This window comes from Takifugu flavidus, chromosome 8 (assembly GCF_003711565.1).
Source record: "Takifugu flavidus isolate HTHZ2018 chromosome 8, ASM371156v2, whole genome shotgun sequence".
Lineage (NCBI taxonomy): Eukaryota > Metazoa > Chordata > Actinopteri > Tetraodontiformes > Tetraodontidae > Takifugu > Takifugu flavidus.
The window spans coordinates 1,437,298-1,451,065 of record NC_079527.1 but is presented as its reverse complement, the minus strand read 5'-3'; the positions used below and the strand labels follow the sequence as shown (position 1 = coordinate 1,451,065).

Genomic DNA, 13,768 nt, shown 5'->3' with positions numbered 1-13,768 from the left:
TTTCCGTCTCTAGGATGGATCTCTGTGTGTCAGACCAGTGCTCGTTTCTGTTCCGGGCGAGAGACAATATTCCGTGTATACAGTGAGTGTGAGAGACTCACTGTACTTTTGAATGTTGTAAAAGGCATTTTCAAAGCAATTGCACACTGAACAACTCCTTGTGGAGTAACTGTTTTTGTTGATTCTATTTATTTTATTGTCAGTACTGCGTTTTCAACAGGGTGTGTAATTTTTCAATAAAGTGTTTGTGTAAAAATCAAAAAAAATTCTTTCTTTCTTTCTTTCTTTCTTTCTTTCTCTCTTTCTTTTATTTATTGTGTGTTTCGTATTCATTTATTAGTTTAGTGAGTGCGTGTGTGAGTGTGGGGCAGCTGACCGCTTGCGGCCATCATGGCGGCGAACGCCAACTTGACCGGGTTGAGCAAGAGACACGGAGTCAAAGTGTGGTGGAGGTGGCTCTGGCTGTGGGCCAAGAAATCAGCCACAGATCAGTGAAAGCTGCCGCCCGCATGAACAGGGCAATGGTGTTGTTTCCAGAGAAGGTGGAACAGGCGAACAGGTTGGTGGAGACGGGGATCACCGTGGGGGGAAGTTCGTCCAGGTGACTCCGCTGACGCAGCGGGCAGCGAGGATTACTTTGTCCAACATGCCGCTGTTCGTCAGTGATGAGTTCCTGGCGAAAAAACTGTCCCGACATGGGAAACTGGTGTCCCCCATCAGAAAAGTATTGTCGGGGTGTAGGTCGCCTTTGTTGAGACACGTGGTGTCTCACCATAGACAGGTCCACATGGTTTTAAACAACAACCTCCTTGCAATCTCCTCTGCCCTCAAATGTTTCAACTGCGGCGAAGAGGGACATCTAGCCAGGGCTTGTCCGAGCCGCCTGGTCGCGGACGCGATGTTCCGGACATAGTGCAAATGGAGTCGAAGGCGGAGGGAAAAAGGAGTGAGTGTGTGCGCGTGTCTGAGGTAAGTGGCGAGAGGGAGAATGTCAAAGTGGTGGTGGAGGTGACTGGCGAGAGTGGCGAGGCGGGGAAGGTAATGGATTTACCTGGGGTGGCAATTGAAGTGGTGTGCGGGTTTGATGAACTGGGGAAGACTGGTGAGGGCATGGGTGAGATGGGTGAGGCAGGAGAGACTTGGGTCAACCTGCTGAACGGTGTGTAGGTGAAGTGGGGCAGGTGACAGGGGAGTGTGGGATGCCAGGGTTAGTGGCTAGTGGCTGGCGAGCTGGTTGAGGGAGGAATGAGCACAGGTGAGCACTGTGAGGTGGGTGTGAGCACAGGTGAGCTGGGTGAGGGAGGTGCGGGTACAAGTGAGGGCAGCGGGGGGGGGGGGGTCTGAATGGTGGCCTGTTCCTGCAAAGCGGCGAAGAAAGCAAAGAAATGTCATGAAGGACAATGGAGACAAAAAAGGTGGACAGCTGGAGGATGCAGCCGCTGGCACAGACACAAGTGACTATGATTACATGTCAGACAGCAGTGAACTGTCTGGTCAGGGGAATGATTTGTACCCACCAAGTATGATCAAGAATTTTTTTAACACAGACCAAAGGTTTGAGGGGCCCTGATCTGGGGAAATACTTCCCCGACAAGCTACTTTTCATCCAATCGATGAGCCATTGGATTAAACACAGGGCGGCATCGGTCCTCACCGACCCTGACATCTTTCGACTGAAGAAGCATATGGGCAAAGCCAGGAAATAGCTCAGATGTCTGTCCAACAGGAGCAACAGCGTGTAGGCTGACCGGCTGGGAAGGGATGGAGCCCCCCCCCAGTGTGCTTAACGAGCCACCACGGAGGAAGAGGACTGGGGACCTACACGGAGCAGTTGCCCTAAACGTTTTCCTCTCTAGGATGGATCTTGCTGTGTCGGACCAGTGCCCGTTTCTGTGCTGGGCGAGAGACAGTGTGAGAGACTCACTGTACCTTTTGAATGTTGTAAAAGGCCCTTTTAATGGTTTAAATCAATTGCACATTGAAAAACTCCTTGTGGAGGAACTGTTTCGTTGATTCTATTTATTTATTGTCAGTGCTGCGTTTTCAACATGGTGTTTATGTCCCAGTGCAAATTGTAAATAAAGTATTTTTGTAAAAATAAAAAAAAATCTTTCTTTCTTTCTTCCTTGTTGAGGATCCAGTGTTGTGCAAAGGTGTACTTACAACAATTTAATTGACAAATGATACTATTTATAGTCGCGGCGACGAGTGTGTGTGTGAGATTGTTACAGAAAATAATGGAGAAGCACTGCCCCAGGGTAACACACAGCACACCGGAACCAATGCTCCCGCGGTTATTTTTGCGGAACTTTAATGTGTAACATTCGGCAGGAATCGGAAACAGCGGCTTTGAGCAGAAGGTTTTTGTATGTTTGACCGTATTGTGGTGTGGAAGCAACAAGAATGTCTTCTGTTGAGTGTTTGAGGACGTTCGTCATGGAGCGACTGACTGTTGCTGCTGAAGAAATATTCCGAGTGTTTCAACAAAAGCTCGACGGATATGAAGAAGAGCTCGATTATCAGCGCAGACTGGTGGAAAGTGTTTGGAGACCCCATATAAAGTTACACAGGACAGGTATGTAAGACTTTATCAACCCAAAATATGGAAGGATGTTCATTGTGACACTGAAGCAGTGCTTCTGCAACGTAAATGTGCTGCTAAATGTTGATTTATACCAATTTAAATGTAAACCTCTAAGGACTGAAAAGGTAGTGAGCATGTCAGGCCAGTAGGTGGCGATGTTAGTGATGGTGAATCTAATAAATGTGTCTCCTTTGCTTAGAGTATTGACACAACTCCACATGTTGTTTGGGAGCAATAGCAAAGCTACAAGAGTTAGCAGCACACATGTTGCTGGGTAACAGGCCATAGCTGCTGATACTAATGTTCCTTGGTGAGCGCGCTGCATTTATCTGAAAGAGTAGCGACCACATGACACTTCTGTGTCTGTGTAGCTTACAGAGTTTATGGATCATCACTGTATTCGAAACCACACACTCGTTCTATGTTCACTACCCACTTCATAGGGGAGTTGGATTGAGTATACAGGGAGTGCAGAATTATTAGGCAAAAGAGTATTTTGACCACATCATCCTCTATATGCACGTTGTCTTACTCCAAGCTGTATAGGCTCGAAAGCCCACTACCAATTAAGCATATCAGGTGATGTGCATCTCTGTAATGAGAAGTGGTGTGGTCTCATGACATCAACACCCCATATCAGGTATGCATAATTATTAGGCAACTTCCTTTCCTTTGGCAAAATGGGTCAGAAGAGGGACTTTACAGGCTCCGAAAAGTCAAAAATAGTGAGATATCTTGCAGAGGGATGCAGCACTCCTAAAATAGCCAAGCTTCTGAAGCATGATCAGCGAACAATCAAGCGTTTCCTTCAAAATAGTCAACAGGGTCGCAAGAAGCGTGTGGAAAAACCAAGGCGCAAAATAACTGCCCATGAACTGAGAAAAGTCAAGCGTGCAGCTGCCAAGATGCCACTTGCCACCAGTTTTGCCATATTTCAGAGCTGCAACATCACTGGAGTGCCCAAAAGCACAAGTGAGCAATACTCAGAGACATGGCCAAGGTAAGAAAGGCTAAAAAATGACCACCACTGAACAAGACACAAGCTGAAAAGTCAAGACTGGGCCAAGAAATATCTCAAGACTGATTTTTCTAGGGTTTTATGGACTGATGAAATGAGAGTGAGTCTTGATGGGCCAGACGGATGGGCCCGTGGCTGGATCGGTAAAGGGCAGAGAGCTCCAGTCCGACTCAGACGCCAGCAAGGTGGAGGTGGGGTACTGATATGGGCTGGTATCATCAAAGATGAGCTTGTGGGTCCTTTTCGGGTTGAGGATGGATTAAAGCTCAACTCCCAGAGAGACACCTTCTTTTAGCAGTGGTACAGGAAGAAGTCTGCATCCTTCAAGAAAAACATGATTTTCATGCAGGACAATGCTCCATCACACGCATCCAAGTACTCCACAGCCTGGCTGGCAAGAAAGGGCCTAAAAGAAGAAAAACTAATGACATGGCCTCCTTGTTCACCTGATCTGAACCCCACAGAGAACCTATGGTCCCTCATCAAATGTGAGATTTACAAGGAGGGAAAACAGTGTCTGGGAGGCTGTGGTTGCTGCTGCACGCAATGTTGATCGTGAACAGATCAAAACACCGACAGAATCCATGGATGGCAGGCTTTTGAGTGTGTTTGCAAAGAAAGGTGGCTATATTGGTCACTGATTTGTTTTTGAATGTCAGAAATGTATATTTGTGATTGTTGAGCTGTTATATTGGTTTCCCTGGTGAAAATAAATAATTGAAATGGGTATATATTCGTTTTTTGTTAAGTTGCCTAATAATTATGCACAAAGTAATAGTCACCTGCACACAGATATCCTCCTAAAATAGCTAAAACTAAAAAAGCCCCACTCCAACTCCCAAAAATATTCAGCTTTGATATTAATGAGTCTTTTGGGTTCATTAAGAACATGGCTGTTGTTCAATAATAAAATTAATCCTCAAAATTACAACTTGCCTAAAAATTCTGCACTCCCTGTACTATGTAGGAAATTGAATTTTAAATTTGTTTTCGTACACTACCATGGCACACGCTAAATGACGTCATAAAGTCGCATAATAAATACAACCTGGTTGCGGGCGAGAGCGGCCAAGTCTATTTAATTATTTTCACCCATAAAAAAACATAACACAATCACCCTTGTTTGGCCTGACCCCAAACATGCAACAGTGGCAAGGAAAAACTCCCCTTTAACAAGAAGAAACCTTGAGCAGGACCAGGCTCATGTAGGGGGGCCCTCCTGCTGAGAGAGTGGAGAAGGGGGCGAGGACAGGTAGAAGAGAGAATAGGTAGGAGAGGAGAGAATAGGCATAGATCATACAATACAATACATACAGAAATACATCATAATAAGTTAGGGAAGGTTCAAGTTGAGTGGGTCAGCGGGGTCGGAGGTCAGTATGCAGCTCTGAAGGCGGCAATACCTGTAGATGAATACAGAAGGGGGGAGGAGAAGCAGAAAAAATACACAAGAAATAACATTACTAGTCTACTTGGTGAGGAGGAGAGGAGAGGAAACCATGACCCAGTGGGGTGGCAGAGGCCTGTCAGGTGATCATGTTTCTGGACCCCGGCAGCCTTGGCCTATAGCACCATAGCTAAAATGTGACCTAATGATTAGACGACCCCCTAAGTATGATAATTTGTCTATGATAGTAACTGGTACTCCGGAATTAGTGACAATCAGCTTTTTCAAAGAGGAAGGTTTTAAGCCTAATTTTAAAAGTAGAGATGGAGTCAGCCTCCCACACCTGGACAGGGAGCTGGTTCCATAGCAGGGGGGACTGGTAGCTAAATGCTCGGCCCCCCATTCTACTCCTAGAAACTATGGGAACCACAAGTAGACCAGCATTCTGAGAGGGGAGCGGTCTATTGGGCTGGTAAGGTGTCACTAGCTCCTCCAGGTAGGATGGAGCTAGGCCTCTGAGGACCTTGTAGGTCAAAAGAAGGATTTTAAAAGATATTCTAAACAGGCTGCCAATACAGGAGTAATGTTATCTCTTTTGTCAATACCTGTCAGAACTCTGGCTGCAGCATTTTGGATCAACTGGAGGCTTCTTAAAGAGTTATTTGGACACCCTGATAATAAAGAATTACAATAGTCCAGCCTCGAAGTAACAAATGCATGGACTATTCAGCATCATGGCGCGTCAGTAGCTTCCTGATCCTTGTGATGTTCCTCAGGTGAAAAAAGGCAGATACCATCTAGAGTGATAGTGTGATCTAATCTATCCCTGAGAGGTTCAGGACCAAACACCATGACCTCAGTTTTTCCTGAGTTAAGGAGGAGGAAATTTGAAGACATCCAGGACTTTATGTCTTTAAGACAGGTCTGAAGCTTCACTAACTTCTCTGTCTCCTCTGGTTTCATGGATAAATAAAGCTGAGTGTCATCAGCATAACAATGAAAATTTATCCCATGCTGCCGAATAATGTTCCCTAAGGGAAGCATGTACAAGGTGAAGAGGACTGGTCCAAGTACAGAACCTTGAGGAACTCCATGGCTAACCCTACTGTATGAGGAGGGAACACCATGGACATGAGCAAACTGGTGTCTATCTGATAAATATGATCTAAACCAGTCTAGTGCTGTCCCTTTAATCCCAATCACATGTTCCAGTCTATGTAACAGGATGCTGTGATCAACTGGATCAAAAGCAGCACTGAGGTCAATAAGCTAACACTGTGAAAGAGACGTTCTGGCATAGTGATGTTGTGAACACGCATCACAGCAACTGGACCGAGCCTGCCTGCAGATTCATGTGTGACCCATCCTGTAGTGGAGTGAGGCGCGCCATGATGGCTTTCATTACAAATACATCTTACATACTGTATGTTAAATATGTCTATTGTGTGAACTAACAAGCATTTTATGTAGCCTTCTACCAAAATTAAAATATACACATGAAATAACGATTAACTATCGGAATTTTTTATACGATAAGCCACTATTTTTTTCCCTTGATTTTAATCCTGCAGCCTACACGACAGTGCGGTTAATTCATAGAGTTTTACAGGCTAACGGCCACTGGGGGCACTCCCTAGCAGTAAAAAGTGAGACAGGCATGTGGGGAAAAATTATGCACCAAAGAAGACACTAGTTTTGATTTTGAACTGTCATTTTAAACATCTTGCACACGCCCTCAGGTGCGGCTTCTATTCACGTGCGCTCAATAGTCTGAAAATTAAAGCAGCCATGTTTTCACATACTGAAACAGAAACCTTTTCCTACTTTCTCTTTGATTAAGACGCTTGTATGTATTCAAAGATTTATCCAGGTCTGTTCATTCTTGCCTGTTTCTGATTGTAGCAAGGCTGTAAAATCAGCTCTGTTAAAGACCTACGAGTTGGTTCCTGAGGCTCACAGGCAACAATTCTGGACATAGAAGAAAAGTGATGGCAGACACCTGGGATTTGAATCCACACTTTCAGAGCTGTGTACTGTTTTTAAACTACAGGTAGATACTTTTGACAATCTGGCCAAATTAGTTGTTTTAGAGCAGCAGAGGTTATTGCTGCTCATGTCACCAATCACAAAGCAGCCGCTGCTGCTGCTCCTGCAGATGACCGTGTCAGCTTCCAAGTGTAGTTTTGGTGGCATGCACACTCATTATATGGCTGTGGACAAGACTGAAGCAAACAGAGCTAGTTTTTCCCGACTTGTGGCACGACAAGGACTGGTCTGTGATGTGATTGTCGCACATATTAATATTAATACACTGCGCAGCCCCAGCTCAGTGTCATTAATGTATTTGCATGATCTCTACCTATTCTCTCCTCTACCTGTCCTCCCCCTTCTCCTCCCTCTCTGCCCAGCCTGCCATCAGCAGGAGAGTCCCCCCGTATGAGCCTGGTTCTGCTCAAGGTTTCTTCCTGTTAAAGGGGAGTTTTTCTTGCCTCTGCTTGTTGGGGGTCAGGCTTTGGGATTCTGTAAAGGACCTAGAGACAATTTTGATTTTAACAGACACTGATAAACAAAGATGAATTGAAGTGGAAAAAAATCAAATCAAGACTTAATTTGATCACCAGGTTCTTATGACCTTTTTTCTATTGCATGCAGAGTTGGGGATTTTTTCATGGTCTGACTTTAGTGGCTATGACTCTTTTAGCTCCTAGCTCAGAGCAGGGTCTTCTCCCTCAGCACTGGAAGCCTTTATTACCAACTGTGCTGTGTTCCGCTGGAGTCTTTGTCTTCTGTTTTTCAATGTGAAGTAAACAAGCCTTTTCTTTAAACACTGCTGTTCTAGCTCTGTTTTGTCCACGTAAACATCTTCACTGATGTCACATTAGCCATGTGCTGATGTGGACTGATGTTTTTCTCTCGTAACATGTGTTAAAAAGATGGCAGCCTCAGATTTACTCTTTCAGAGGTGACTGATGCTTCAGATGTTTGGAGAAGAGATGCAGAAATTCACAGGCTGGAGGTTTGACCATTGATATTGTGAGCTGCCCGTTGTTGTGGCTCTTTGGTTGGTAAAAACTGCCCTTTAATCAGTTGTCCCTAAACCTATTGCTTTTACTCACATGCTTCTTTCCATTCTTGATGATTTCTCCTGCATTTCTAGAGCTTTCACAGCAGCAACCTTTGTGGAAGGAGGAAGAGGATAATTACCAGCATCAGGATAGGAGCTGCAGTCTGGACCAGGAGGACTCAAAGCCTCCACAAATCAAAGAGGAGCAGGAGGAATCCTGCTGTTATCAGGACGAAGAGTCGCTGATTGTGAAGCAGGAGATGGACACCTTAATGGTGACCATGCATGAGCAAGGTGAAGACAGTGAACTGGGCTTGAATCCTGATCAGAGCCCGGAAAAGCCTGAGGTGAAAACAACAGTTCCAGATCCAGACTGTGACCTGCAGCTGCTCTCCTACAGTCCTCATATATCTGAGAGCAAAGATGAAGAAAACAGGACCAGCGAAGACTCCAGGTGGACCAGAGCTGAAGAGCCAAAACAAACCATGAGGCAGAACCATCCTAAATGTCAGACTGGGAATGTAAACAGCCCAGCAGAGTCAGCAGTGGACTGTGATACAGACACAGGTGCTAAATCTTCTGCATGTAACACAGGTGAACAACAGGGAAAGGTCAGACAGACATGAAAGGACATTCCATTATTCAATACCAACACCTTGGCTCAGCATGTGGGAAAGATTCCGGAGAGGGTTGTTTCTCATCAGCCAACAAAATTAAGGAAACGGCAACCAAACTGTTTATCTGTCAAACATGTGGGAAAGATTTCAAACTGTCAAAATCACTGAAGCAACACCTTAGAGTTCACACAGGCGAGAGACCATATGCGTGTAAAACATGTGGGAAAACCTTTAAACAATATTCTTCATTTTATCTCCACAAGAGAATTCACACAGGTGAGAGGCCATATGTCTGTCAAACATGTGGGAAGGCCTTTACACAAAATGATAAATTAAAGAACCACCTGAGAATTCACACAGGTGAAAGACCATATGTCTGTCAAACATGTGGGAAGACCTTTATACGAAATTATCACTTAAAGGTCCACTTAAGTGTTCACACAGGTGAGAAACCACTTGTGTATAAAACATGTGGGGAGACCTTTAAACAAAATGATGAATTAAAGTTTCACTTAAGAGATCACACAGGTGAGAGACTATTTGTGTGTAAAACATGTGGGAAAGCCTTTATAGATAGTACTTCATTAAATGTCCACATGCGAGTTCACACAGGTGAGAGACCATATTTGTGTAAAATATGTGGAAAAGCCTTCAAACAAAATTCTGCATTAAATGTCCACATGAAAATTCACAAAGGTGAGAGACCATTTGTGTGTGAAACATGTGGAAAAACCTTCAAACAAAATTCTGGATTAAATGTCCACATGAAAATTCACACAGGTGAGAGACCATTTGTGTGTAAAACATGTGGGAAAGCCTTTATAGATAGTACTTCATTAAATGTCCACATGCGAGTTCACACAGGTGAGAGACCATATTTGTGTAAAATATGTGGAAAAGCCTTCAAACAAATTTCTGCATTAAATGTCCACATGAGAATTCACAAAGGTGAGAGACCATATGTGTGTAAAACATGTGGGGAAACTTTCACCCAGAATTGTGAGTTAGTGCTGCACATGAGCACCCACACGGGCAAAAACATCCAGATTTGTCAACAAGAGAGTTCAGATATTGATGCAGCTTCTTCATCTCAGTGAGAAGAGTCTGACAGCTTTAATTTGAGATTCCTGCCAGATGTTCTGTATTATCAGTTCACCCTTTTGTCCTGATAATAAACTTTGTTACTATGCAACAAACCTGTAAGACAGTCTTTTTGAGTCTTTTTATCAACTCAAAATGAAAAATAAGTGAAATGAGTCATAATAGAAAAGCATTTGAGAAAATCTAGATGTCAGCAGTCTGAGCATGCGGTGCTCAGCAGGTGTTGGCTGGAGGCAGTGAGAACCTTCTGTTTTGAACAGGTGAAGTGGCTCCCTGATGTCTGCAGGTGCAGCTGCTCTTCCACTGTTTTAGGCATCAATCATGAAAGCTGTGGGCTCCATTTACCTCCTGCAGCCTCCTGCTGACACCTCCAGGAGTCATGTGGGCTCTGGCTAGTTCCTGTCAGAACTCAACTCAGTCATTTTAAATATAGTCATGTGTGAGTTTTGGGAGAATTGATTATTGTGTTCAGAATTATTGTGTGTACTGGGTTTATCACAATGCTTTAAATGGAAGACTGTTGGGAGGTATGTGAGATTGTGAGTTCTTGGGGCTTATTTGAGAGGATCAAGACCAGATAAGGGAAAGGAATGCATCAAGATAGAGTTCTGTTGGCAGAAGGAGTTGACCCCCATGCTGTGGTACAAATACACATGACACAAGGCTGATTGGGGCCCTTCCTTATGAACTGAGACACAGTGCTCGAAGGTTTCTTGCAGTGATTTTAGTTTTCTCTTCACGTAAAGAAAAAAAATCACGTAGTTCATTGATTCAGAATTGTTTGTCTACTCTTTCCTAAATGAAGGTCACAAGAAACGTGTAGGTAAAGGAAGTTTCCTATTGCTTAAGTCAGTGGAGACTGAACAAATGGAGGACTTAAGACCCCGTACACTCGAAGAGTGGGGGCACGCACAAGCGCAGGCAGAATGGACAGAACAACAACAATGGGAGGAGCACGGGGCTACAGTGGAGGAGATCGGGACAGAGGAGAAAGGACAATGTTCTCTGTGGAAAGGCCCCAAGGGGCAGCTGGTGGTTCCGAACAGATTCCTGGCCCAAATGTGTGAAGAGGCCCATGGTCCAGTGCATGTGGGGGTGGATGCCATGAAAAGGCTTTGTGTAAATATGTGGCACCCCGATCTGCACAAAATGATTGAACAAATTAGAACGAAGTGTGACATTTGTAACCAATTTAATCCAAAATCCGCTTTTAGGACTGAGAAGGGGGGCGTTCCCAGTGAGGGCCCCAGGAGCAGAGATAATTATGGATTTTACTGATATGGGAGACCGGGCAATGGGCAAGCGCTATTTATTGGTCATAGTAGATGCCTGCTCTGGATGGCCCGAGGCGTATCCTACTGGTAAGGAGGATGCAGCAGCAGTAAAGAAAGCACTGCTGAACCATTTTATACCAACACACGGGTTCCCTAGAATAATACGGTCCGACAACGGATCTCATTTTAAGAACAAACACCTGAGAGAAGTAGAGATTGCAATGGGAATTAAGCACAAATTTGGCACGGTTTACCACCCTCAATCACAAGGGAAGGTGGAACGAATGAACTCTAACATAAAGACCAAATTGGCTAAAATCATGAAGGAAACGGGACTAATTTGGGTTGAGGCGCTTCCATTGGCCCTCATGACAATTAGACACACTGTGAACAGAGCCACTGGGTTTACACCATTCGAACTCCACCATGGAAGGCCCTTCCCAAGACCTGGACACCCCATGACTGAAAGAGCGGAGGTACACCCCAAGGTAATGGTTAAAATATTTAACTACATGTCTTCAAGCTTTTCTCTCCAGATCGAGCCAGAACCGCAGGAGAAACCCGACCTCATACAATGCAGTCCTCCACTCCTTCCAAGAGCAAAACAAACATTCACACCATTCCAGGAGACCCAGTGACTCACCACCATGTGATGCAGCAGACAAAGGGGAGACACCTCAACGGAAACTAGGTGAACGACCCGACCAACGACCCTGCTAACGACTCTCAGGTGACCACCCAGATCATTAGCATGCAAATGGTCCACAGGGGCTATATATTTTCAAGCTCGGTCCCCAGCGATTTCAAAACTGAAGAAGCCTTCTGGATAGAAGGCGAAACGTCTTCAAGAGAAGATACCCAGTCCAGTTGACAGAAAAAACTATCTTGGATACAACTGGCATGATGTTACACTGCCTAAAACCAATGAAGTGATGCCTAAAACAATAAAAACGGTCAAGTCTGGCCGAGGAGATCCTACCGTCACCTAGGCGGGACCAAGTGTATTACCTGCTGTCTGCGTGCATCCTCCTCCACACATCCATGGAATGGTGGAAGTTGAGTTTTTTTGCAGATTGCTTGGGCGTGGTTTGCTGTTATGGTCTTGCTTCCTGGTAACGTATTGCATCACTTCCTGTGTGAAATGTTTAGTTACTCCTCTGCCTCCCTTAGTGAAGGGAATAGGTGTAGAAAGTGTAGTTTATTTACGGCTATCGAGGCGAGCTTGGAGTTAGCTGGAGTTGCGTCAGGTAGCCAGGAGAAGCTAGCTGCTGCGGAGCCGCCTAGCGTAGCTTCAGCTAGCGGTCCCCCGGCAGCAGCCGGAGCAGACGGTTCGCAGGAAGCGTAGCCCAAAACAAAGGCCGAACGTTGCACCACCACCCGTTTCCCGTGGCTAACCGTTTTTCCCCACTCGGTGACACACCCGTTGAGAAACCGACCCTGGTAATTGGCGACTCTGTTTTGCGCTACGTGAAGCCGACTCCAGCGACCATAGTCAAGTGCATTCCAGGGGCCAGAGCGGGCGACAGAGAAGCAAATTTACGGCTGCTGGCGAGACGTAAACGTAAATTTGGTAAAGTTATTATTCACGTCGGACTCCGTAGCATTCTCTGGTCCCCTCCCCAATCTGGCCAGCGATGAGATGTTTAGCCGCATGTCGTCGCTTTGCCGCTGGCTGTCACGGTGGTGCCCCGAAAACCAGGTGGCCTTTATAGACAATTGGAGCACTTTTTGGGGAAAACCTGGTCTGATTAGGAGAGACGGTGTCCATCCCACACGGCATGGTGCCTCTCTCATTTCTAGTAATTTGGCTAATTTTATTAGACCCAAAGTGACCTGACAATCCAGGGTCCAGACCAGGATGCAGAGCTGTCTTACACACCTCTCTGCTGCTTCCATAGAACCCTCACCCACCAACAATAACATGTTTAACACTATAGAGGTAGTCTCTGTTCCACGGTTAAAAGTTCACCAAGCACAGAGCAGGGGAGCGGCCAATCACCATCATCTTATTAAAATTAATACCAAAGCACAAGTTGGAGGAACTAATATCACAATTAAGTGTGGACTGTTAAATATTAGATATCTTTTGTGTAAATCCCTGTTAGTGCACGACTTGATAGCGGATCATCACATTGATTTATTTTGTCTTACTGAGACCTGGCTTCAGGAGGAGGAGTATGTTAGCTTAAATGAATCTACTCCTCCTACCCATCTTAATTATCATATTCCTCTTGTTACTGGTCGAGGAGGGGGAGTGGCAGCAATCTATCACTCCAAGTTATTAATCAATCCTAGACCAAAATATGGCTCCAGTTCATTTAAAAGCCTGACTCTTGGCATCACCCATCTGAACTGGAAGGCAGAAAAGCCACTTCTGTTTGTAGTTGTATATTGGCCCCCTGCTGGGCCACATTCAGAGTTCCTGTCTGAGTTCTCTGATTTCTTATCTGACTTGGTCCTTAGAACGGACAAAGTCATTATCATTGGAGACTTTAATATCCATATGGACGTTATAAATGACAGCTTTAGAAATGGCTTCATTTCATTACTTGAGTCTTACTATCTTACTATAGCAGATGTCTTTCAGATAATGCTGTAGCTAAGTTTAAGGAAGCAATCCCTGGGATCAATCATTATAATCTTAGCCCTGCAGAGGTTGACTATTGCTGAAGGTGCAGCAACCTCACTGAGAATCACGCTTGATTCTGTTGCCCCCCAGAAAA

The 13,768-nt window shown here is 44.9% G+C and overlaps 1 protein-coding gene across 1 annotated transcript; it reads left to right on the top strand.

The window, feature by feature from the left end:
- The first annotated feature begins 2,289 nt into the window (after positions 1-2,289).
- On the top strand, positions 2,290-8,679 carry LOC130529643 (uncharacterized). Its single transcript, XM_057040088.1, has 2 exons — positions 2,290-2,575; positions 8,147-8,679. The coding sequence occupies exons 1-2, from the start codon at positions 2,404-2,406 to the stop codon at positions 8,677-8,679; spliced, it is 705 nt and encodes a 234-aa protein (XP_056896068.1). The 5' UTR covers positions 2,290-2,403.
- The last annotated feature ends 5,089 nt before the right edge of the window (positions 8,680-13,768 follow it).